Source organism: Scardinius erythrophthalmus, assembly GCF_964197995.2.
Source record: "Scardinius erythrophthalmus genome assembly, chromosome: 22".
NCBI lineage: Eukaryota > Metazoa > Chordata > Actinopteri > Cypriniformes > Leuciscidae > Scardinius > Scardinius erythrophthalmus.
In genome coordinates, this window is record NC_138242.1 from 13,731,366 (window position 1) to 13,758,470 (window position 27,105).

The window sequence follows — 27,105 nt, forward strand, 5'->3', positions numbered from 1 at the left end:
CCTAGGCCTTTTCGCACAGTGATTTGATTGGTTATAGGCCAGCTATGCAGATATTGCTCAGTATACACTAAACCCCCCTTACCCCACTTTTAATACATTCAAATATAATTTTAAAAACACACACAAAGAACAATGAGAAAGTCTGACATTTTTATTAAGGTAAATAAAACATTACAAAGAGCATTATAAACAAGCATTAAAAAGGAATGGGGGAACAAAAATATTTGAGGGGATGAAAATTTAAAGGAACAAAAACAAATATAACATGAACATTATAAACATACATTAAAATGAATGGGGAAAAAGAAATGTTAACAAAGGTGTAAAGGAATAAAATACAAAACGTGGAGATCAGCAACATGCACATCAAAAAGGAACAAATATACAAAGTATACAATATAAAACAATTTAAAATCAATAAATAAATATAGAAATTAAAGTGTATATATGTAAATATTAATTTTTTCAAACTGCCATGATGCACTGGTGGTGTGACGTAGCGTGGGTCAGCCTCTAGTCTGGTTTGTAGTACCTGGCAGAGAGCAGATAACTCTGTGGTTCTGTTTGGTGGAGACCTCACCATCCACACTGGCCTTCCATCAACAATAGCATCTTCATCAGACATCAGTTCTATTGTTGCAGTCTTCCACAGTTCCCTTTATGTGTTGGGTTTGTACAACACTGGACATGGTCTCCAGCAACTGCAAAACATGACAGTAATTTAACCACTAAAACACAGAGAGGACGACAGTTACATTCTGAAGAAGAAAAAAAAACAACAACTGCTTAACCAGTTTCTTAACTTACCCGTCTCTTTCTTTGACGGTTCTTTGCAGTGTTCTTCATAGTGTTTCTTTTCTTGGCCTTTTCAGGCTGAGCCAAAGAATACTTCCTCCGCAAAGTCTCAAAATACGTCTTGCAACCTGTTAAATAAATCATAAATAAATGTAATGCCAATAAAACTAAGTAAAACAGAGGACATTAAAATGATTACAACATCTTTAAGATTACCTTTTGCACATTCAGGGTCAACGTCTGTAAAAGTTGTCCTTAATTCTTTGAAGAGATAAGTGGTCACAGCCAGGTTATGTGATGAATTTATTCTGGGGGAAAAAGTTGCAGGCATCATTAATGAAATTCAGTTTTAGTATTTCAAATCCATATAGTGGTAGATTAAACTAACATTTACAGTATACAATACGCAGTCTTACCCGGTTTGTGGATCGTATTTGTGTGGGTTGTTCTCTGAATTATGGAGGCGCTTTACGGGTTCCTGTAAAGTTTGAAATTAAAAAGCGTTTAAATGGATTCACAATCTGCAAGAACCTCAAAAGTGAATTTTCAGTTTGAATAAGTTGGCCATCACAGTAAACATAAGAGACAAAACATATCAGTTCATAAGTCTTTAAGATGTCACTCAGCTCCTCTGATATCTTACTGGTTCGTGCCGCCTTCTGCCTATACAAGGCCACCAGTGCAGGTGTGTGTTGGTCAAGCACAGCATAGAACTGGTTCCGTATGTTGACGTTTGTGATGCGTTGGAACTCAGCACAAAGCTACAAAAACAAACAAAAATAATTATATAAAAAGACTAATACTCGATTTGCAACAGAAAACACATTTGTGATGCAACATGTTCCGTTAAAATACATTGTTGAGCAACATGGTCACATGCAAAGTGATAGTTCTTACACACAGTGAATAGTGGCATTTGCTGTTCCATTTGAATGTGATACATATTAAAAATTTGGCAGTGAAATATGTGTGAAGAGTGGCAGAAAAGAGAAGTGAGTCTGTTTTACCTGTGATTCAATCCGAAGAGCCGGCCATTTCCCCAAGAAGTCCTTCACCTGCACAGATAAAACAATCAATATGAAACCAGTCAAATTATGCAATCAACCTCTTTAATGACAAATTAATGATACAGAATTTCAAGTGAATGTAACTTACCGATAAAGTTGCTCTCTGGTGACAATGTAGGTCTGCACATGCACACAAAAACAGACAGCAAGAGATTTAATTTTTAAGAGACGTTTGATTGATGCTAATGAATTAGGCTCCAAATAAAAGAAATGGTGAAAAATAGTTACAGACTAAATTAACATTTGAGTCACCTTGATTTTGGGGATGCTCACTGCACTCCTTCCACTTAAACCTATAATGAAAAGACGTTTGTAAAGGGTTTAATAAAAACTTGCATAGTTCATTCGGTAACTATTATGTCCATAACCTTAACTTTGTTTGAGTAAAAGTTAACGTAACTGCTAACGTTAGCCACTAGCTCATTTGGGTGCATCAGCATGTAGATAACATCACATTGAACTTGCCAGAGCAGGGCGCTTAACACAAACAGCAGCAACACACTCAAAAACAGAAGGACTATCGCTTGCTGAAAAGAGTTATTGACTAACGTTAACATTATTGCCCTGCCACGACATTAACAGTACACAGGATATTATCTGTAACTAGCAGGCGGACTGACGGCAATCGCGCCCGCGGCACCGCGCTTGCAACTTAAAAATAGCCTCGTCTAAGTCAAATTTCACGTGTAATATGATATTCTTACAATATTACAACAAGCAAAGTAGTTTTGAAGTGTTTTGGTTTACTTACAAGTTGTTTCATTCTTGATACACGTCGCTCAAGAGGGTAGCCATCTTGGACAGATTTTTCAGGTAACGTCAGCTGCACGTCATGACGTCATATCACGTGATCGACAGTACACTTTAAAATAGTGAGTAAACCAGCGGTGTTCACTCAGAAACGCTGAGGCACACAAACATAAAAATACATAGGCTATTTGTTCATAGACATTAATAGTTTAAAGGTGGATTAAATCAGCAAGAGATTTTAACTGTAGTGACCTCGGTCTTCAATTCAGTGGAGTAGAAAAGCTCAGGTTCCTTCTACCTTTTTAATAAATATCAAGTCACCTTTATTTATACAGTGCTTTTTACAATACAGATTGTTTCAAAGTAGCTTTACAGAGATAACAGGAAAGTAATGCAAGACAGTTTGTTTCCAGAAGAAAATAGCTTCACAGTCCAGCTTAAGTCAGTTCAGTGGTGATTCATTTTGTTGTATAAATAAATAAATAAATTTAAATGTGGATATATATAGCCACTTTGGAGAAAACCGTGATGTCATCGTCCAGCTCAGCTCAGATCTCATATAATAGTGTCAACGCAGGCAGATCAATAATATTGTTGAATATTAAATTAAATTTCCCCAACTAAGCAAGCTAAAAGCCAATTGTAAAAAAGGTGACAATTGTTGTTGTCTGCAATTTGTAAAACTTCACAATAAAATTTGAGATATTCTGAAATGTTTGGTTCATTTTTCTTTATTTGTTCCATTAAATTTATTGCTGGGAAAAAAATTAATCGCGATTAATCGCATCCAAAATAAAAGTTTGTGTTTGCATAATATATGTGCGTTTACTGTATATAATTATTTTGTATATATAAATACACACATATGCATGTATATATTTAAGATTTTTTTTTTTTATTAAATTATTTATATTTATATATAATATAAATTGTGTATAAATGTATATACAGTATATACATGCAGATATTTCTTAAATAAATACATGCATATGTGTGTATTTACAGAATAATTATACACAGTACACACACATATATTATGCAAACACAAACTTTTATTTTGGATGCGATTAATTTTTTCCCAGCACTAATTAAATTCCTTTGTTTATTTCATTAAATATTCAGATGTTTTTGTGAACGTATATGTTCAGACTGGGTGTTTATTTTGTCCTGTTTTTATAAAAAATATTTGATTAAGAGACTTTTTTTCATGCAGTGGTTTTAAGGCCCTGACACAGGCGACGTGAGCCAACCCTAGAGTCGGCTTTAGTCATTGCTAGTTCTTTGACGTCGGTTTTGTGTTTCAGGTCCTTAAGAATTTATTTATTTTTCTGTACAAAAAGCTTGTTTGCTTTAGCCTATAGTAATCCAGAGATAATTCTCAACCCTGAAGTCCTCCCTGGCCACCCCTCCCTCTGAGAACAGCCAGCACCTTTAGTGTCAGTCATTAACATATGAAAGGTCTTCACACCTAACAGTTGTCAGTCCTCTCACACCCAGCAGTGTTTCAGCTGTATATGTCCGTGAAATTTCACGGATTCCTGTATATGTCCGCATATGTGAGGTTTCCGGGTTTATCTGGAAATATACTGTTCCATGTTACTCTGATCCGCTTTTTCCCGCATACATCCGGCAAACATCAAATTACACAGGAGTTTACCATGCCCGTATTTTGCCGGATTTGAGTCTTTTCATGCAGTGTCAACAGCAGCAACGAGGCAGACAGGAGCAATCGATCGTTTTGGAGTTAAGAATTTTACCAGCATGCAAAGCCATTGTCAACACCATGCAAGGCCCGCAAGCAGCGAAAGAAATGGCAAAGGTTCCCCTATAAAACAATACAATTATCACGTGAATAGATGATCTTCAATGTTGAAAGTGTGGTTTAGGAAAAAATCTGATCCAGTGGGACATTTTCCTTGACGTGAAAGTGAAAGTGACAATAACCCATACTTGGAATTTGACCTCTGCATTTAACCCATCCAAGTTAGTGCACACTCATTAGGAGCAGAGTAGTGAGTAGTGAACACACACACTGCAAACATGAATACACACACCTGGTGCAGCGGGCAGCCTGTGTGGCACCGATTGGGGGTTAGTTGCCTTGCTCAAGGGCACCTCTGTCATTTTCTACCGGTACTGGAATCGAACAAGTAAACTTTGGGTTACCAGTCCTACTCTGTAACCATTAGGCCATGACTGCCCCAGACTGCCCTTGGCGCTGGATGAATCGACTGCCGTTAGTGGCTCTCGAATTTTCTGTAAAAAACAGTCCAAACTCTGTTATTGCCATTTCTTCTTGCCTGTCGTCCACCATGTTTGTTTACTTTAAAGTCACCGTTTGACCACAAGAGATTTTGCGAGATTTCCTGTGTTCACAGTCGGGGATCTGGTTGTTTGTGAAAGGAATCTGTTAGTTTGAATTCCTATAGTGTGTGGAGTGTCACAATGCGACCAAGACAGAACACCACACACTATAGGAACAAAGCTGTTAAATCTAAGATTTTTTTTATCGTCATGTTTGTGGTCTCTCACATTTTGAAAATCTAATAAGATTTTAAAAATATTTTATTGTGGGCCAGCCTTAAACAGAGACGATACTTTGTAAGGCTGTAACCAATTTTAGAGGCCTCAGGAAGTGAAGTAAAAGGCCTCAATAACCCTAAAGCACACTGGAGATGACTCACTCATTTTACTATTAATCAAACTAATTTAATTTGAATTCAGTCATTAAGATGTAAATCAGATATAGCTTTTATCAAAATTATAAATATGCAGTTTGAGTTTATTCTTTGAGCATGAAACTAATCTAAATAAAGTCTTATTAAAAAGTCACTTTATAAAAACAGATATGGAAACTTCAGTGCTGCTTGATGCTTGAAACTTTAATGCTGCTTGATGCTGTTAAGGCACTGGGCCAGAGCCTGAAACTTCTAAATGGAGACATACACATACGAGAAAGCTATTTTGGCGTCTTAACCTTTTCATTTGTTTCAAACGAAACACACTAATGGTATTACTCAATACCAAATAAAAACTTCCGAGCATATGCCTTATCGTCAATACATCGATCTGAGAATCAAATCTCAGCACAGAGTGCACACAAGAAACAGGAAGTGGTTTATTGCTGCTGTGCTTCTCAATTTTATTTCCTTAGTGGCACAAGATTTTGAAGTAGGCAAATTCCAGAAAAAAACAATAATGACAAATAATAGGGTAATTCTTAAGGGTAATTTTTGAAGTGCTCACGAATTCTGACCATTATTACTGCTCTTATGCGGTAAAGTTCTCTGTACTGTGCCAAAAGACCACTAGAACTCTTGGGGATTTTTGAGTCACCAAAAACAACTCAGTTTTAGATACAGTGGCTTCACAATGAGCTTTTGTGCTTGGGGACACTTTCATGACTAATGTGATTAGAAAGTGTTTGGTGTGGTAGAATTTTATTTAGTTGTTTGGCCAGCAGGGAGTATTTATTATTATTATTATTATTATTATTATCTCTATTATAAAACTTGAACAAACTAAGTACTGTACATTTTCTAAATTGTGGAGCTAAATCACTTTGGTTTGGGTACCAAGCAGTAATTTGAGTTTTTGAGTTTTTTTAGCATTGTTAAATATAATGTAACTTTCAAAAGCGGATGTTGACTACCGAGAGCTACCACTTTAGCTAAAGAAATAAGTATGGTGGCCGAGAGAGCTCAACGCGCTGCAACTGAAGAAGACACATGCAAATTGAAAAACATCCGCAAATTAAGAAAACATCTTCATCAGTTTCACACATAGACTGTAAAAAAAGATGGACGACGCCCCTTCGCTCTCTTCCATTGATGAGAACTGAAGCTGCCAGAGTCCCGATATGGCGCTGACATATTGGAACTTGAGTCTGCGCAGTAGCGATCTCGGGACCAGACCTGCGCAGTAGTGAGCAGGAAGTAAAGCTGCAAAATCAACGCTCCGCCCTCACTCTCGCAGAATGCACTCAGGGAGAGTGGATTCTGCACACTTTTTTAAAAATCGATTGCAGTACGACAAGAGGCTTGTTAAAATAAAGTAAATACAATCTCCTCAGTCCTCCGAAGATCCCGAAAAAAATGTCCGTTGGTGCTTCAGTGACTACTTCGCTCATAGAACCTGTCAATCACAGCTGTCAATCATGACGTTACACCACCGCATCACGTAACTAACTAAAAACCAACTTATTTTTGAAACAGACACTTGAACTTACATCAGCATGATAAAAATGACAGCAAATGAAAGAAACCACCTTTGGAAAAAAGATATTTGAAGTGTAATTTAATTGTTTAGTTGGTCTCACGTCCCGTTGAATAACACGGGGAGGCGGGGCTTATGACCTATACTAGGACCAGTCACCGGGGGGCGATCGAGATGTTTTGGCTTCACTTTTCAGGGCTTGTGCAGCATGCTTGGTTTCACAACACATGTGTGCTCCAAATACTCACACCACAAACAAATACAGAAACAGGCTGCAAAAGTTCACAACACAACCAAATACAGAAACGCGCTGCAAATAGCACAGACCACAACGGAAATGTTTCCTGGTTACTCCAATAAGTGACGAACCCGGCTGGGACATGCTTATTGCTCGTGAGCATCCCTATGTCCTACTCCCTTCGAAGGGCAGACAGCAGAGCTCTTGAAATGGGGACTTTGGAGTGAGCAGGGCTGCATTTGTGTGCCATTATGTAGCCATTTGAAACGCACTTAATGAAGGGAGCAACAAAAGACAACATAATTTCCTCATTATTTTCACCTGGGATGTTCCCATGACAACGCAGCACCATGTCCATCAGCTGAATAGCTGTTATTAACAGAATTTTCTGTATTTGGTTGTGTTGTGAACTTTTGTAGTGCGTTTCTGTACTTGGTTGTGTAGTGAACTTTTGCAGTGTGTTTCTGTATTTGTTTGTGTTGTGAGTATTTGGAGAACACATGTGTTGTGAAACTTATGAAGATGTTTTCTTAAAGGGACAATGTGCAGTTTTTTAGGTATTTTATTATCTAAAATCAATATTTTTATTCTTAAATATGTCCTCAATGGTGTACAAATACCTCTGCAAATGATCTGACTTATCCTCGTGAACGAAGAATTTATTATCTTTATATACATGGGACGGATAGGTCCACGGAGGCTTCCATGTAGTTCCGCCATCTTGAAAAACTATAATAGCAGAGAGGGACAAAAAGTACTAGGCCAACGCGTTTCCACAACGCATTTTCTTTCAGAGCCAGCGTGACGTGACTGAAACCAGCAGAAACGGAGGAGCAGAGCAGTGAGAGGCGCTTGTCACCTCTTGTCAATTGATTGTAAATTAATATTACAATCAATTAACCTGTTTGTCCCGTGAACACTCAGGATTAATTGCTTATTAACTCTAAGAAATTTACATTTCTGGGGCATGGGAAATGTCTTTCTTAATTTACAGTACTACTAAGAGCAGTAACCAAGATCTAAATGATTAGTGACTCCAGTTATGAGCTTGAGACACAGACAACTTTACATGTGACATGAACAAGATTTTATTAACTAGTCTGAACACTTAAACTACTCTAACATACACACACATACATGCATACAGTTTACCAAGGGAAAGAGAGCTGAAGCAGAATAAAGGAAAGCAAGAAATTATAGCATTGTTTGAAATTCAGCAGATCAACAGCCTTGAGCAAACCATCAGTTTAGTTCTAACACGCCCTTCTTTAAAAGGGTTAAGGATACTTAATGTATCAAATAATGAGACTAAGTTTGATACTTGCATGTCTCGCCCATTTGAATTAAACTGTCCTGATGCAATTTGTTGAGGCTCCAGTTGATCTTTGCTGATGTGGTCTTGATGAGAGAGAACCAGTGGTTTCCAGAGTATCTTTGGTGAATGGAAAGACAAGGCCACAGCCTGGCACAAGCTTGGTGGGTCCTTAGAAACTTCTAGTTCAGCATCTTCTTCTCGTCAGCATTCCAGTACAGGAGTAAGAGAGAGAGCTAAAAGCTGATCTTGGGTTTTTAAAGTGTGAAGAAGTAACACTTTCTGGAGGTGCAAGAGCCAATGAGAGGATTTTCCTTTGGAGGGAAATTCTTTTACGACCATTGTCTTTGAACATGTAATCTGATTGGATGTTTAACACAAGAAAATTTAAGATGCTTATAATACTAATGCGTCACAAAGTTAACAAAATGTACTGTAGATTTACAAATTGGAGACAAAGATTGGATTTTTTAGAGACCAAACATGCCACACTTATGATTTTAGTTGACCATAATATGCAAAGTCTGAAACATTAACCCAATAGAGTTGACAAGAATACAAAAGCCACACCATATAAAAGAAAATCATGAAATGGGAAAATTAGATACATATTTACACATTTCTCAAGTGGTTATATATAGAATATAAAGGATTACAGGGTTTATTTATCCTCCTCTGCCAGAATTTAAGTGAGATTCACAGCTTTCTGGACATTCCTTTGGATCGTAAAACTCTTATCAGTTTCAGTGTGTGTCCTGTAACAAGACACAGCGTCCTGCCAGTGTGTTAGCTACATTTGGGATGTTAGTTTTTGGGGGACGTTTCACAGGCCTTAGTTGGGAAAGGAGTTTGCTGGATTATTCATTAAATAAATTAATAATTTGTGTGTGTCTGATTGGTCCGGACGCTACACATGTGTTTTCTTCAGTTGCAGCGCATTGAGCTCTCTCGCCCACCGTAAATAAGCCATGTTACAGTAGTTATATATTATTTAAGGAGTGTTGTTAGGTGCAATGCAAGGCAGACAAACTGTGATAAATTTATTTCAAATTCTGACAGTTTTCATAATACGTCAAATTTTGTTGCGCAACCTTTAGTAATATTACAAGCGCATGGATGCTCCAGAGCTGGTGGTGGAAGCAGAGATAATAATGGTTGTTTAGCAAGACAAAGATAGTCTAAGTACATAAACATAATTAAAAGTACACTTTTTTGAATGTATTTATTCAACAAAAAACAAAGCTCTCTAATTGCAATTTTGGTAAAAATCAAAATAGGCTCATTGGAAAAAGCATCTACCTGCAGTTTTGCACAACTCCAAACAAACCTACAGTATACAATTCACTTAAGTTTCCAGCTGAAATAACCACTAGTGGCAGTAAAACACCAACTTCAAACAATCCTTTTCACACAAGTTATGAGATTATTAATAAAGACTTGTGCGCGGTTCCTTGCACATTACTATGTGAGGACCTCAAAACACATTTAACATAGCACATGATTTGTAAACTAATATACATTTTGATATTTGCATTAATCACCGCAATATATATGGATTTTCTGATGTAGTAACTGTGCACGGTCACACTGTCACAAGGTTCGATAAAAGAGCTCAAGGACTTAAAGAAGAAAGCTAGAATGCCATGGTTGCTTCTGCCAATGTGTTTTTAATGTATAGTGTACGTTATTTTCAAAGTAATAGAGCATTAATCTCTCAGCGCCACTCACTGGACATTTAATTTCTGTACTACGTGCATAAACAACCAACATATTAAACCATGGCCAGATTCATAAATAAAAATTGCCACTCACTGGCTTTGAAAGAGTTGCAAAATGTGCAAGAAGCACAGTAATACAGAATAATTTTGCCAAAATATCACCACAGTCACAGTTTTTCCAATGAGCCCAGGTTGGTGAAATACATTATAAAGCAAATGTTAAAATCAGACAAAAACAAAAACAAATTAAAGCTGCAAGCAGCATTTATCGGGGTTCAAGCTATTAAGGCCTTTAAGGTTTTTAGGCACAAAAGCATCAAAAGTTATTAAGTTTTATTTAGCAAGCATGTAACCACTGACATAATAGATGGAAAACACCATTTACAGCCAATACAGGCAATGTACCATAGGAAAAATATGGTTTTAAAGCTTTTTAACAGTTATAGCTCCACCTGTCGTCCGATCTCCATAAAATTTTGCACGCTTGTTAATGATGTTATGTTACATATGCTCACCAATTTTTGTGAAGTTCTGAGTTTTCATTTAGGATTTATAGGCTTTTTAGTGTATTTTGCCACACCCATTTTATAAATGACCCTATTACAGCCATCCAAATGCAAAAGTTCAACTTTTTTTTGATAATTATTGATCTAGAGAGTCCAGAGAATTGTCCTAGACTGGTTTGGTTCCGATCGGGTGAAAAACCTAGGACTAGTTCGCAAAAGTAGGTTTTTAACATATTCGTAAATATTTAATGATCGGTTTGATTGACATTAGTAGTTCTAGAGGCAAAGTTGTTCAGCATGAGCAGATCTATCAAATGATATGCATTTTGTGACAATATGTGTAACACCACGTTTTACAGACCCATAAAACTCGTTAGCGCCAACTAGTGGCCGATTTATTTAAAAATTCTTACAGACCTCTACGGCCATGAGTCGAACATGCCCATCGAATTTCGTTCTGATCAGCCTCCGTTAACCTTGTCTAATAGGTGCTCAAACTTCATTGGCCGATGGCGGCCATGTTTTTTGAGATACACCAATGTCCTCATAGACATACATGACACCTTGGACCAAGACATTGCATACCAATTTTCAAGTCAATCGGACTAACGGTCAGGTGGTTATAGCCTGTTTTATGTTTTTTTCATGTTATAGCGCCACCATGTGGCCAATCGCCGCGATTTTTTTACTGTGACCTCAAATTGACCTCTTACACATGTGTACCAAGTTTGGTGAAGATACATCATTTACTTCTGGAGTTATAGCCATTTTAGTAAAATAGGCCCCTCCCACAATGTACGTTTTGGCGCACCTTAGCGTCCGTGAATCGAAATTTCAACTTTTTCCCGATAATTATTGATATTCAGACTCTAGAGAACATTTCTGCACTGGTTTGGTTCCGATCGGGCGAAAAACCTAGGACTAGTTCGCAAAAGTAGGTTTTTGACAAAATCCAAAATGGCGGAAAATCTATCATGGCGGAAATGAAATCGGAGATAAACATTTTGTTCGTCAGGCGTCCAGCTTTCCAATGATATAAGACACTTGAGTCTACAACATACGGTCTAGGAGTTATGAGCAGTTTCGCGCTTTTGGTTGTTATAGCGCCACCTATGGGCCAATCGGGGTAATAATCTCTGAACCTCTCCTCGATTTTTGTACTACCATCTGGCAAAGTTTCAAGTCTCCAGCCCTTACGGTTTGGGCTGCACGATGCGTTTCACGGCGGAATAATAATAATTAAAGCTGCAAGCAGCATTTATCGGGGTTCAAGCTATTAAGGCCTTTAAGGGGTTTTAAGCACAAAAGCATCAAAAGTTATCAGGTTTTATTTAGCATGTAACCACTGACATAATAGATGGAAAAGACCATTTACAGCCAATACAGGCAATGTACCATAGGAAATATATGGTTTTAAAGCTTTTTAACAGTTATAGCGCCACCTATTGTCCGATCTCCATAAAATTTGGAATGCTTGTTAATGATGTTATGTCACATATGCTCACCGATTTTTGTGAAGTTCTGAGTTTTCATTTAGGATTTATAGGATTTTTAATGTATTTTGCCACGCCCATTTTATAAATGACCCTATTAGAGCCATCCAAATGCAAAATTTCAACTTTTTTTTGATAGTTTTTGATCTAGAGAGTCCAGAGAATTGTCCTAGACTGGTCTGGTTCCGATCGGGCGAAAAACCTAGGACTAGTTCGCAAAAGTAGGTTTTTAACATGTTTGCGAATATTTAATGAACGGTTTGATTGACAGCAATGGTTCTTGAGGCAAAGTTGTTCAGGATGAGGAGATCTATCAAATGATATGCATATTGTGTGGATATTTGTAACACCACGTGATTACAGAGCCTTAAAACTCGTTAGCACCAACTAGTGGCCGATTTCTTTCAAAATTCTTACAGACCTCTAGGGCCTTGAGTCGAACATGCCCATTGAGTTTCGTTCCGATCGGCCTCCGTTAACCTTGTCTAATAGGTGCTCAAATTTCATTGGCCGATGGCGGCCATGTTTTTTGAGATACGCCAATGTCCTCATACACATACATGGCACCTTGGACCAAGACACTGCATACCAATTTTCAAGTCAATTGGACTAACGGTCAGGTGGTTATAGCCGGTTATGTTTTTTTCATGTTATAGCGCCACCAAGTGGTCAATCGCCGCGGTTTTTTTACTGTGACCTCAGATTGACCTCTTACACATGTGTACCAAGTTTGGTGAAGATACCTCATTTACTTCTGGAGTTATAGCCATTTTAGTAAAATAGGCCCCGCCCACAACGTACGTTTTGGCGGCCCTTAGCGTCCGTGAATCGAAATTTCAACTTTTTTTCGATAGTTTTTGATATTCAGACTCTAGAGAACATTTCTGCACTGGTTTGGTTCCGATCGGGCGAAAAACCTAGGACTAGTTCGCAAAAGTATGTTTTTGACAAAATTCAAAATGGCGGAAAATCTATCATGGCGGAAATGAAATCGGAGATATACGTTTTGTTCGTCAGGCGTCCAGCTTTCCAATGATATAAGACACTTGAGTCTACGTCATACGGTCTAGTAGTAATGAGCAGTTTTGCGCTTTTGGTTGCTATAGCGCCACCTATGGGCCAATCGGGGTCATACTTTTATAGGTTCTCCCCAAATTGAGGACTACCATTTGGCCAAGTTTCAAGGTTCCAGCTCTTACGGTTTGGTCTGCACAATGCGTTTTAGGGGAAAATAATAATAATAATAATAATAATTAAAGCTGCAAGCAGCATTTATCGGGGTTCAAGCTATTAAGGCTTTTAAGGTTTTAAGCACAAAAGCATCAAAAGTTATTAAGTTTTATGTAGCAAGCATGTAACCACTGACATCATAGATGGAAAATACCATGTTTTAGCATGATTTATCATGTTATAACACATTCTAGCATGATTTACCATGGTTTACCATGATTTACCATGATTTACCCTGTTCTAGCATAGTTTACCATGAATTTATCTTAGTTTACCTTGATTTACCATGTTCTAGCATGATTTACCATGATATACCACATTCTAGCATGATTTACCATAGTTTATCATGATTTACCATGATTTACCCTGTTCTAGCATAGTTTACCATGACTTTATCTTAGTTTACCTTGATTTACCATGTTCTAGCATGATTTACCATGAAATACCACATTCTAGCATGATTTATCATAGTTTAACTTGATTTACCATAGTTTACCATCTTTTACCCTGTTCAAGCATAGTTTACCACTCATTTGTCTTAGTTTACCTTGATTTACCATGTTCTAGCATGATTTACCATGATATACCTTTTTCTAGCATGATTTACCATAGTTTATCTTGATTTACCATGGTTTACCATGATTTACCCTTTTCTAGCATAGTTTACCATGAATTTATCTTAGATTACCTTGATTTACCATGTTCTAGCATGATTAACCATGATATACCACATTCTAGCATGATTTACCATGGTTTTCCATGATTTGCCCTGTTCTAGCATAGTTTACCATGAATTTATCTTAGTTTACCTTGATTTACCATGTTCTAGCATGATTTACCATGATATACCACATTCTAGCATGATTTACCATGGTTTTCCATGATTTACCCTGTTCTAGCATAGTTTACCATGAATTTATCTTAGTTTACCTTGATTTACCATGTTCTAGCATGATCTACCATGATATACCACATTCTAGCATGATTTACCATAGTTTATCTTGATTTACCACGGTTTACCATTATTTACCCTGTTCTAGCATAGTTTACCATGAATTTATCAATTATGTGAAGTGTCAGTGCAAATGAAGTGATAAACACTGACAAAATATGATTGTGTTATAATAGTTATTGTTATATAAGTGATTTGCACAAAGCACATGTGAAAAGACTTCATAAGTAGAATGGCCAGCAGAGGGCACTAGAAGACCACTTATTGGCTCAGTTTCACTTTAAATTTAATTATTTTTACCAGTTTTCTGCACTAAAGCAAACCAGTTTTTCCATGTTAACTCAATAATGCATGCTTACACACACACACACACACACACACACACACACACACACACACAAAGACAAATGTTGTTGTTGTTGTTTTTTCAATGCTATTGGGATATGTCATAATGAAAATATATTTGAATGATCTATAAACATTTCACAAAGTCTTTGTAAGCTATTAATCAGAAGATTCAGAATTTATTCAGAAACCTAAGACTACACACACATATGTTGTAGATACAGACATTTGAACTATATGATGTAATCAAACTGTCAATACTAATACTTTAACAGATGGATTTTGACTAAATGTAATTGTAAATGTTAAAATAGTGATTTTATACAGTCTAAATATAAATTATAGAACAATATGACAAAATGACTATTTTAAACAGCAGGGGGCAGTAAAATACAACTTATTGGCTTAATATGCCATTATATTGATATAATTTTCACCTTTTTAACTGTTATAGAGGCAAATTTTGTCCGATCAGTCTGAAAATGTTCATGCATGTTCAGAGTGATATTTCACTGGCTTTTTAAGAAGGTCTGAGTCATTCATTAAAGAGATATAGGCTTTCAGGGATACTTGCTAACCTATTATAACTATCCAAATGAAGTAGTTCAACTTTTTCTGACAATTATTGACCTAGTGAGTCCAGAGAATTGTATTGCACTAGTTTTGAACATTATGATATGAAAATTATATGATCAGAGATGGAAAAGACCATTTACAGCCAATACAGGCAGTTTACCATAGGAAATATATGGTTTTAAAGCCTTTTAACAGTTATAGCGCCACCTTTGGTCCGATCTCCATAAAATTTTGCATGCTTGTTAAAGATGTTATTTCACATATGCTCACCAATTTCTGTGAAGTTCTGAGTTTTCATTTAGGATTTATAGGGTTTTTAGTGTATTTTGCCACGCCCATTTTATAAATGACCCTATTACAGCCATCCAAATGCAAAAGTTCAACTTTTTTTCGATAATTATTGATATAGAGAGTCCAGAGAATTGTCCTAGACTGGTCTGGTTCCGATCGGGCGAAAAACCTAGGACTAGTTCGCAAAAGTAGGTTTTTAACATATTCGCAAATAATTAATGAACGGTTTGATTGACAGCAATGGTTCTTGAGGCAAAGTTGTTCAGCATAAGCAGATCTATCAAATGATATGCATATTGTGTGGATGAGTGTAACACCACGTGATTACAGAGCCATTAAACTCGTTAGCGCCAACTAGTGGCCGATTTCTTTCAAAATTCTTACAGACCTCTAGGGCCATGAGTCGAACATGCCCATCGAGTTTCGTTCCGATCGGCCTCCGTTAACCTTGTCTAATAGGTGCTCGACTTCATTGGCCAATGGCGGCCATGTTTTTTGAGATACGCCAATGTCCTCATAGACATACATGGCACCTTGGACCAAGACACGGCATACCAATTTTCAAGTCAATCGGACAAACAGTCAGGTGGTTATAGCCTGTTTTATGTTTTTTTCATGTTATAGCGCCACCTAGCGTTCAATCGTCGCGATTTTTTTACTGTGACCCCAGACAGAACCCATACATATGTGTACCGAGTTTGGTGAAGCTATCTTATTTGCTTTTTAAGTTATAGCCATTTTAGTAAAATAGGCTCCTCCCACAACGATTATTTTGCGCCCCCTAGCGACCATGAATCGAAATTTCAACTTTTTTTCGATAATTATTGATCTTCAGACTCCAGAGAACATTTCTGCACTGGTTTGGTTCCGATCGGGCAAAAATCCAGGGACTAGTTCGCAAAAGTAGATTTTCGACAAAATTCAAAATGGCGGAAAATCTATCATGACGGAAATGAAATCGGAGATATACGTTTTGTTCGTCAGGCGTCCAGCTTTCCAATGATATAAGACACTTGAGTCTACGACATACGGTCTAGGAGTTATGAGCAGTTTCGCGCTTTTGGTTGCTATAGCGCCACCTATAGGCCAATCGGGGTCATACTCTCTGAACCTTTCCTCGATTTTTGTACTACCATCTGACAAAGTTTCAAGTCTCCAGCACTTACGGTTTGGGCTGCACGATGCGTTTTAGCGGAGAATAATAATAATAATTAAAGCTGCAAGCAGCATTTATCGGGGTTCAAGCAGTTAAGGCCTTTAAGGCATTTAAGCACAAAAGCATCAAAAGTTATTAAGATTTATTTAGCAAGCATGTAACCACTGACATAATAGATGGAAAAGACCATTTACAGCCAATACAGGCAATTTGCCATGGGATATATATGGTTTTAAAGCTTTTTAACAGTTATAGCGCCACCTATGCTCCGATCTCCATAGAATTGTTTACTGTGACCTCAAATTGAACCCATACACATGTGTACTGAGTTTGGTGAAGATATCTCATTTACTTCTTGAGTTATAGCCATTTGAGTAAAATAGGCTCCTCCCACAACGATTTGCCACATTCTAGAATTATTTAATATGATTCTAGCATGATTTACTATCATATACCATGTTCCAGAATGATTTATTAGGATTCTAGCATGATTTACCTTGATACACCTCATTTCAGTATTATTTACTATGATTTACAATGTTTCTAGCATGATTAACCACATTACTAGCAAATATGTGAAGTGTCAGTGCAAATGAGGTGATGAACACTGACAAAATATTATTGTGTTATAATAGTTAGTTATATACGTGATTTTTAGTGTGTGTCCAAGTATGAATGCAAAAGCACATGTAAAATATTTCATTATTAAGTAGAATGGCCAGCAGAGGGCAGTAGAAGACCACTTATTGGCTCACTTTCACTTTAAACCAGTTTTCTGCACTAAAGCAAACCAGTTTTTCCATGTTAACTCAATGCATGCTTACACACACACACACACACACACACACACACACACACACACACACACACACACACACACACACACACACACACACACAAACACACACACACACACACACACACACACACACACACACACACACAAACACACACACACACACACACACACACATACACACACAGCATAGTTAACCGTGATTTACCATGATATACCACGTTCTAGTATTATTTACCAGGAGATAAACGACAATCTAGTATTATTTACTTTGATTTACCATGTTTCTAGCCTGATTTATCACATTACTAGCAATTATTTGAAGTGTCAGTGCAAATAAAGTGATTAACACTGACAAAATATGATTGTGTTATAATAGTTATTGCTATATAAGTGATTTTTTTTGTGTGTATTCAAGTATGAATGCAAGCACATGTTGAAATATTTCATTAATAAGTAGAATGGCCAGCAGAGGGCAGTAGAAGACCACTTATTGGCTCACTTTCACTTTAAACCAGTTTTCTGCACTAAAGCAAACCAGTTTATCTATGTTAACTCAATGCATGCTTACACACACACACACACACACACACACACACACACACACACACACACACACACACACACACACACACACACACACACAGAGAGCATAGTTAACCATGATTTACCATGATTTACCACATTACTAGCAATTATTTGAAGTGTCAGTGCAAATAAAGTGATTAACACTGACAAAATATGATTGTGTTATAATAGTTATTGCTATATAAGTGATTTTTAGTGTGTATTCAAGTATAAATGCAAGCACATGTGGAAAAATTTAATTAATAAGTAGAATGGCCAGCAGAGGGCAGTAGAAGACCACTTATTGGCTCACTTTCACTTTAAACCTCATGATTTTGACCAGTTTTCTGCACTAAAGCAAACCAGTGTTTCCATGTTAACTCAATAATGCATAATTGCTACATATGCTACACACAATAATGCTACACACACACACACACACACACACACACACACACACACACACACACACACACACACACAAATGTTTCAGTGATATTGGTGTCACATTCACCTTCATCACATTCACCTTCTGTCTTCATCACATTCACCATCTGTCGTCATCACCTGCACCTGCTCCTCATCACCCTCCTCATCATCACCTGCTCCTCATCATCATAACCGTCACCTGTTGTCCTTGTCTTGATCTGTGTATTTAAGTTCCCCTCTCATCCATTATCATTGTCGGTTATTGTTTGTGCACTAGCACTCTGTTATGTTTGTTTTCATGTTGGAAAATAAAACCTTTGTTATATTTGTACCACACACACACACACACACACACACACACACACACACACACACACACACACACACACACACACCATCATTTATCATGATTTACCATGGCTGATACCAATTCCAATATGAGAAAATGACTATTTTAAACAGCGGGGGGCAGTAAAATACCACTTATTGGCTTAACATGCCATTAATTCATATCATTTTCACCTTTTTAACTGTTATAGAGGCAAATTTTGTCCGATCTGTCTGAAAATTTTCATGCTTGTTCAGGGTGATATTTCACACGTTCTGACTTGTTTTTAAGAAGGTCTGAGCATTGATTAAAGAGATATAGGCTTTCGGGGACACTTGGTAAAGGCCAGATTTTGAAGTGAACCTATTATAGCTATCCAAATGAAGTAGTTCAACTTTTTCTGACAATTATTGATCTAGTGAGTCCAGAGAATTGTATTGCACTAGTTTTGAACATTATGATATGAAAATTATATGATCAGAGATGGAAAAGACCATTTACAGCCAATACAGGCAGTTTACCATAGGAAATATATGATTTTAAAGCTTTTTAACAGTTATAGCGCCACCTATCGTACGATCTCCATAGAATTTTTCATGCTTGTTAATGATGTTATGTCACATATGCTGACCACTTTTTGTGAAGTTCTGAGTTTTTATTTAGGATTTATAGGCTTTTGAGTGTATTTTGCCACACCCATTTTATAAATGACCCTATTACAGCCATACAAATACAAAAGTTCAACTTTTTTTTGATAATTATTGATCTAGAGAGTCCATAGAATTGTCCTAGACTGGTCTGGTTCCGATCGGGCAAAAAACCAGGGACTAGTTCGCAAAAGTAGGTTTTTAACATATTCATGAATATTTAATGAACGGTTTGATTGACAGCAATGGTTCTAGAGGCAAAGTTGTTCAGCATGAGCAGATCTATCAAATGATATGCATTTTGTGACAATATATCTAACACCACGTGATTACAGAGCCATAAAACTCGTTAGCGCCAACTAGTGGCCGATTTCTTTCAAAATTCTTACAGACCTCTAGGGCCATGAGTCGAACATGCCCACCGAGTTTCGTTCCGATCGGCCTCCGTTAACCTTGTCTAATAGGTGCTCAACTTCATTGGCCAATGGCGGCCATGTTTTTTGAGATACACCAATGTCCTCATAGACATACATGGCACCTTGGACCAAGACACTGCATACCAATTTTCAAGTCAATCGGACTAACGGTCAGGTGGTTATAGCCTGTTTTATGTTTTTTTCATGTTATAGCGCCACCATGTGGCCAATCGCCGCGATTTTTTTACCGTGTCCTCAGATTGACCTCTTACATATGTGTACCAAGTTTGTTGAAAATACCTCATTTACTTCTGGAGTTATAGCCATTTTAGTAAAATAGGCTCCGCCCACAACGTTAATTTTGCGCCCCCTAGCGACCCTGAATCGAAATTTCAACTTTTTTTCGATAATTATTGATCTTCAGTCTCCAGAGAACAATTCTGCACTGGTTTGGTTCCGATCGAGCAAAAAACCAGGGACTAGTTCGCAAAAGTAGGTTTTCGACAAAATTCAAAATGGCGGAAAATCTATCATGACGGAAATGAAATCGGAGATATACGTTTTGTTCGTCAGACGACCAGCTTTCCAATGATATAAGACACTTGTGTCTACGACATACGGTCCAGGAGTTATGACCACTTTCGCGCTTTTGGTTGTTATAGCGCCACCTATGGGCCAATCGAGGTCATAATTTGATAACCTCTCCTCGATTTTTGTACTACCATCTGGCAAAGTTTCAAAGCTCTAGCCCTTACGGTTTGGGCTGCACGATGCGTTTTACGGCAGAATAATAATAATAATAATAATAATAAAAATCAGTACAATTACAATAGGGTTTCAGCACTTCGTGCTTGAACCCCTAATAATAATAATTAAAGCTGCAAGCAGCATTTATCGGGGTTCAAGCATTTAAGGCCTTTAAGCACATAAGCATTTAAGACATTAAGTTTTATTTAGAAAGCTTTTAACCACTGAAATAATAGATGGAAAAGTCCATTTACAGCCAATACAGGCAATTTACCATAGGAAATATATGTTTTTAAAGCCTTTTGACTGTTATAGTGCTATCTTTGGTCCGATCTCCATAAAATTTTGCATGCTTGTTAATGATGTTATGTCACATATGCTCACCAATTTTTGTGAAGTTCTGAGTTTTCATTTAGGGTTTATAGGCTTTTTAGTGCATTTTGCCACGCCCCTTTTATAAATAACCCTATTACAGCCATCCTAATGCAAAAGTTTAACTTTTTTTTGGATAATTATTGATCTAGAGTGTCCAGAGAATTGTCCTAGACTGGTCTGGTTCCGATCGGGCAAAAAACCTAGGACTAGTTCGCAAAAGTAGGTTTTTAACATATTCGTAAATATTTATTGAACGGTTTGATTGACATTAATGGTTCTTGAGGCAAAGTTGTTCAACATGAGGAGGTCTATCAAATGATATGCATTTTGTGACGAAATTTGTTACACCACGTGATTACCGAGCCTTAAAACTCGTTAGCGCCAACTAGTGGCCGATTTCTTTCAAAATTCTTACAGACCTCTAGGGGCTTGAGCCGAACATGCCCACCGAGTTTCGTTCCGATCGCACTTCGTTAACCTTCTTTTAATAGGTGCTCAAAACTCATTGGCCAATGGCGGCCATGTTTTTCGAGATACGCCAATATCCTTTTAGACATACATGGCCCCTTGGGCCAAGACACTGCATACCAAATTTCAAGTCAATCGGACTAACGGGCAGGTGTCTATACGTTTTTTTTGTTTTATAGCGCCACCATGTGGCCAATCGACGCAATTTTTTTACTGTGACCTCAAATTGACCTCTTACACACGTTTAGCAAGTTTGGTGAAGTTTACTGAATTACTTCTTGAGTTATAGCCATTTTAGTAAAATAGGCTCCTCCCACAACGTTAATTTTGCACCCCCTAGCGACCGTGAATCGAAATTTCAACTTTTTTTCGATAATTATTGATCTTCAGACTCCACAGAACAATTCTGCACTGGTTTGGTTCCGATCGGGCAAAAAACCAGGGACTAGTTCGCAAAAGTAGGTTTTCGACAAAATTCAAAATGGCGGAAAATCTATCATGGCGGAAATAAAATCGGAGATATACGTTTTGTTCGTCAGGCGTCCTGCTTTCCACTGATATAAGACACTTGAGTCTATGACTTACGGTCTAGGAGTTATGAGCAGTTTCGCGCTTTTGGTTGCTATAGCGCCACCTATGGGCCAATCGGGCTCATAATTTGATAACCTCTCCTCGATTTTTGTACTACCATCTGGCAAAGTTTCAAAGCTCCAGCTCTTACGGTTTGGGCTGCACGATGCGTTTTAGCGGAGAAGAAAAATAATAATAATAATAAAAATCAGTACAATTACAATAGGGTTTCAGCACTTCGTGCTTGAACCCCTAATAATTAAAGCTGCAAGCAGCATTTATCGGGGTTCAAGCATTTAAGGCCTTTAGGCACATAAGCATTTAAGACATTAAGATTTATTTAGAAAGCTTTTAACCACTGAAATAATAGATGAAAAAGTCCATTTACAGCCAATACAGGCAATTTACCATAGGAAATATGTGTTTTTTAAAGCTTTTTAACAGTTATAGCACCATCTATAGTCCGATCTCCATGAAATTTTGCATGCTTGTTAATGATGTTATGGCACATAAGCTCACCAATTTTCGTGAAGTTCTGAGTTTTTGTTTAGGATTTATAGGCTTTTGAGTGCATTTTGCCACGCCCATTTTCTTTATGACCCAATATACCCATGCGAAAAATGCAAAAGTTCAACTTTTTTTTGATAATTATTGATCTTGAGAGTCCATAGAATTGTCCTAGACTCGTTTGGTTCTGATCGGGCGAAAAACCTAGGACTAGTTCGCAAAAGTAGGTTTTTAACATAATTACGAATATTTAATGAACGGTTTGATTGACAGCAATGGTTCTTGAGGCAAAGTTGTTCAACAAGAGGAGATCTATCAAATGGTATGCATTTTGTGACAATAAGTGTAACACCACGTGATTACAGAGCCATAAAACTCGTTAGCGCCAACTAGTGGCCGATTTCTTTTAAAATTCTTACAGACCTCTAGGGCCATGAGTCGAACATGCCCACCGAGTTTCGTTCCGATAGGCCTCCGTTAACCTTGTCTAATAGGTGCTCAAACTTCATTGGCCGATGGCGGCCATGTTTTTTGAGATACACCAATGTCCTCATAGACATACATGGCACCTTGGACCAAGACACTGCATACCAATTTTCAAGTCAATCGGACTAACGGTCAGGTGGTTATAGCCTGTTTTATGTTTTTTTCATGTTATAGCGCCACCATGTGACCAATCGCCGCGATTTTTTTACCGTGACCTCATATTGACGTCTTACACATGTGTACCAGGTTTGGTTAAAATACCTCTTTTACTTCTGGAGTTATAGCCATTTTAGTAAAATAGGCTCCTCCCACAACGTTAATTTTGCACCCCCTAGCGACCGTGAATCGAAATTTCAACTTTTTTTTGATAATTATTGATATTCAGACTCCAGAGAACAATTCTGCACTGGTTTGGTTCCGATCGGGCAAAAAACCAGGGACTAGTTCGCAAAAGTAGATTTTCGACAAAATTCAAAATGGCGGAAAATCTATCATGGCGGAAATAAAATCGGAGATATACGTTTTGTTCGTCAGGCGTCCAGCTTTCCAATGATATAAGACACTTGAGTCTATGACTTACGGTCTAGGAGTTATGAGCAGTTTCGCGCTTTTGGTTGCTATAGCGCCACCTATGGGCCAATCGGGGTCATAATTTGATAACCTCTCCTCGATTTTTGTACTACCATATGGCAAAGTTTCAAAGCTCTAGCCCTTACGGTTTGGGCTGCACGATGCGTTTTACGGCAGAATAATAATAATAATAATAATAATAATTAAAGCTGCAAGCAGCATTTATCGGGGTTCAAGCATTTAAGGCCTTTAGGCACATAAGCATTTAAGACATTAAGATTTATTTAGAAAGCTTTTAACCACTGAAATAATAGATGGAAAAGTCCATTTACAGCCAATACAGGCAATTTACCATAGGAAATATGTGTTTTTTAAAGCTTTTTAACAGTTATAGCACCATCTATAGTCCGATCTCCATGAAATTTTGCATGCTTGTTAATGATGTTATGGCACATAAGCTCACCAATTTTCGTGAAGTTCTGAGTTTTTGTTTAGGATTTATAGGCTTTTGAGTGCATTTTGCCACGCCCATTTTCTTTATGACCCAATATACCCATGCGAAAAATGCAAAAGTTCAACTTTTTTTTGATAATTATTGATCTTGAGAGTCCATAGAATTGTCCTAGACTCGTTTGGTTCTGATCGGGCGAAAAACCTAGGACTAGTTCGCAAAAGTAGGTTTTTAACATAATTACGAATATTTAATGAACGGTTTGATTGACAGCAATGGTTCTTGAGGCAAAGTTGTTCAACAAGAGGAGATCTATCAAATGGTATGCATTTTGTGACAATAAGTGTAACACCACGTGATTACAGAGCCATAAAACTCGTTAGCGCCAACTAGTGGCCGATTTCTTTTAAAATTCTTACAGACCTCTAGGGCCATGAGTCGAACATGCCCACCGAGTTTCGTTCCGATAGGCCTCCGTTAACCTTGTCTAATAGGTGCTCAAACTTCATTGGCCGATGGCGGCCATGTTTTTTGAGATACACCAATGTCCTCATAGACATACATGGCACCTTGGACCAAGACACTGCATACCAATTTTCAAGTCAATCGGACTAACGGTCAGGTGGTTATAGCCTGTTTTATGTTTTTTTCATGTTATAGCGCCACCATGTGACCAATCGCCGCGATTTTTTTACCGTGACCTCATATTGACGTCTTACACATGTGTACCAGGTTTGGTTAAAATACCTCTTTTACTTCTGGAGTTATAGCCATTTTAGTAAAATAGGCTCCTCCCACAACGTTAATTTTGCACCCCCTAGCGACCGTGAATCGAAATTTCAACTTTTTTTTGATAATTATTGATATTCAGACTCCAGAGAACAATTCTGCACTGGTTTGGTTCCGATCGGGCAAAAAACCAGGGACTAGTTCGCAAAAGTAGATTTTCGACAAAATTCAAAATGGCGGAAAATCTATCATGGCGGAAATAAAATCGGAGATATACGTTTTGTTCGTCAGGCGTCCAGCTTTCCAATGATATAAGACACTTGAGTCTATGACTTACGGTCTAGGAGTTATGAGCAGTTTCGCGCTTTTGGTTGCTATAGCGCCACCTATGGGCCAATCGGGGTCATAATTTGATAACCTCTCCTCGATTTTTGTACTACCATATGGCAAAGTTTCAAAGCTCTAGCCCTTACGGTTTGGGCTGCACGATGCGTTTTACGGCAGAATAATAATAATAATAATAATAATAAAAATCAGCACAATTACAATAGGGTTTCAGCACTTCGTGCTTGAACCCCTAATAATTAAAGCTGCAAGCAGCATTTATCGGGGTTCAAGCATTTAAGGCCTTTAAGCACATAAGCATTTAAGACATTAAGTTTTATTTGTAAAGCTTTTAACCACTGAAATAATAGATGGAAAAGACCATTTACAGCCAAAACAGGCAATTTACCATAGGAAATATATGGTTTTCAAAGCTTTTTAACAGTTATAGCGCCACCTATCGTACGATCTTCATGAAATTTTACATGCTTGTTTAGACTGTTATGGTACATATGCTCACCAATTTTTGTGAAGTTCTGAGTTTTCGTTTAGGATTTATAGGCTTTTAAATGCATTTTGCCACGCCCATTTTCATTATGACCCAATATACCCATGCGAAAAATGCTAAAGTTGAACTTTTTTTTGATAATTATTGATCTAGAGAGTCCAGAGAATTACCCTAGACTGGTTTTGTTCCGATCGGGCAAAAAACCTAGGACTAGTTCGCAAAAGTAGGTTTTTAACATAATTGCGAATATTTAATGAACGGTTTGATTGACAGCAATGGTTCTTGAGGCAAAGTTGTTCAGCATGAGCAGATCTATCAAATGATATGCATTTTGTGACAATAAGTGTAACACCACGTGATTACAGAGCCATAAAACTCGTTAGCGCCAACTAGTGGCCGATTTCTTTCAAAATTCTTACAGACCTCTAGGGCCATGAGTTGAACATGCCCATCGAGTATCGTTCCGATCGGCCTCCGTTAACCTTGTCTAATAGGTGCTCAAATTTCATTGGTCGATGGCTGTCATGTTTTTCGAGGTACGCCAATGTCCTCATAGACATACATGGCACCTTGGACCAAGACACTGCATACCAATTTTCAAGTCAATCGGACAAACGGTCACGTGGTCATAGCCCTTTTCATGTTTTTTTCATGTTATAGCGCCACCATGTGATCAATCGTCGAAATTTTTTTACTATGACCCCAAATTGAACTCATACACATGTGTACCAAGTTTGGTGAAGATATCTCATTTACTTTTCGAGTTATAGCCATTTTAGTAAAATAGGCTCCTCCCACAACATTAATTTATCACCCGCTAGCGACCAGGAATCGAAATTTCGACTTTTTTTCGATAATTATTGATCTTCAGACTCCAAAGAACATTTCTGCACTGGTTTGGTTCCGATCGGGCGAAAAACCAGGGACTAGTTCGCAAAAGTAGGTTTTTGACAAAATTCAAAATGGCGGAAAAATTTGCATACCTGAAATAAAATCGGAGATATACGTTTTGACCTTCAGGCGTCCAGCTTTCCAATGATATAGGACACTTGAGTCTACGACATACGGTCTAGGAGTTATGAGCAGTTTCGCGCTTTTGGTCGCTATAGCGCCACCTATGGGCCAATCTGGGTCATACTTTGATAGGTTCTCCCCAAATTGAGGACTACCATTTGGCCAAGTTTCAAGGTTCCAGCTCTTACGGTTTGGGCTGCACGATGCGTTTTAGGGGAGAATAATAATAATAATAATAATAAAAATCAGTACAATTACAATAGGGTTTCAGCACTTCGTGCTTGAACCCCTAAAAATCAGCACAATTACAATAGGGTTTCAGCACTTCGTGCTTGAACCCCTAATTAAAGCTGCAAGCAGCATTTATCGGGGTTCAAGCATTTAAGGCCTTTAAGCACATAAGCATTTAAGACATTAAGATTTATTTAGAAAGCTTTTAACCACTGAAATAATAGATGGAAAAGTCCATTTACAGCCAATACAGGCAAGCTTTTTAACAGTTATAGCGCCACCTATAGTCCGATCTCCA

The 27,105-nt window shown here is 37.6% G+C and overlaps 1 protein-coding gene across 1 annotated transcript; it reads right to left on the reverse strand.

Annotated features, from left to right (window-relative positions):
• Positions 1 to 214: 214 nt before the first annotated feature.
• LOC308682818 (uncharacterized protein) lies at positions 215 to 4,736 on the reverse strand (the record flags this gene model as incomplete). Its single annotated transcript, XM_081352762.1, has 7 exons — positions 215 to 701; positions 808 to 923; positions 1,012 to 1,103; positions 1,212 to 1,273; positions 1,803 to 1,850; positions 1,951 to 1,982; positions 4,667 to 4,736. The coding sequence occupies 7 exons, from the start codon at positions 4,734 to 4,736 to the stop codon at positions 618 to 620; spliced, it is 504 nt and encodes a 167-aa protein (XP_081208888.1). The 3' UTR covers positions 215 to 617.
• Positions 4,737 to 27,105: the final 22,369 nt, after the last annotated feature.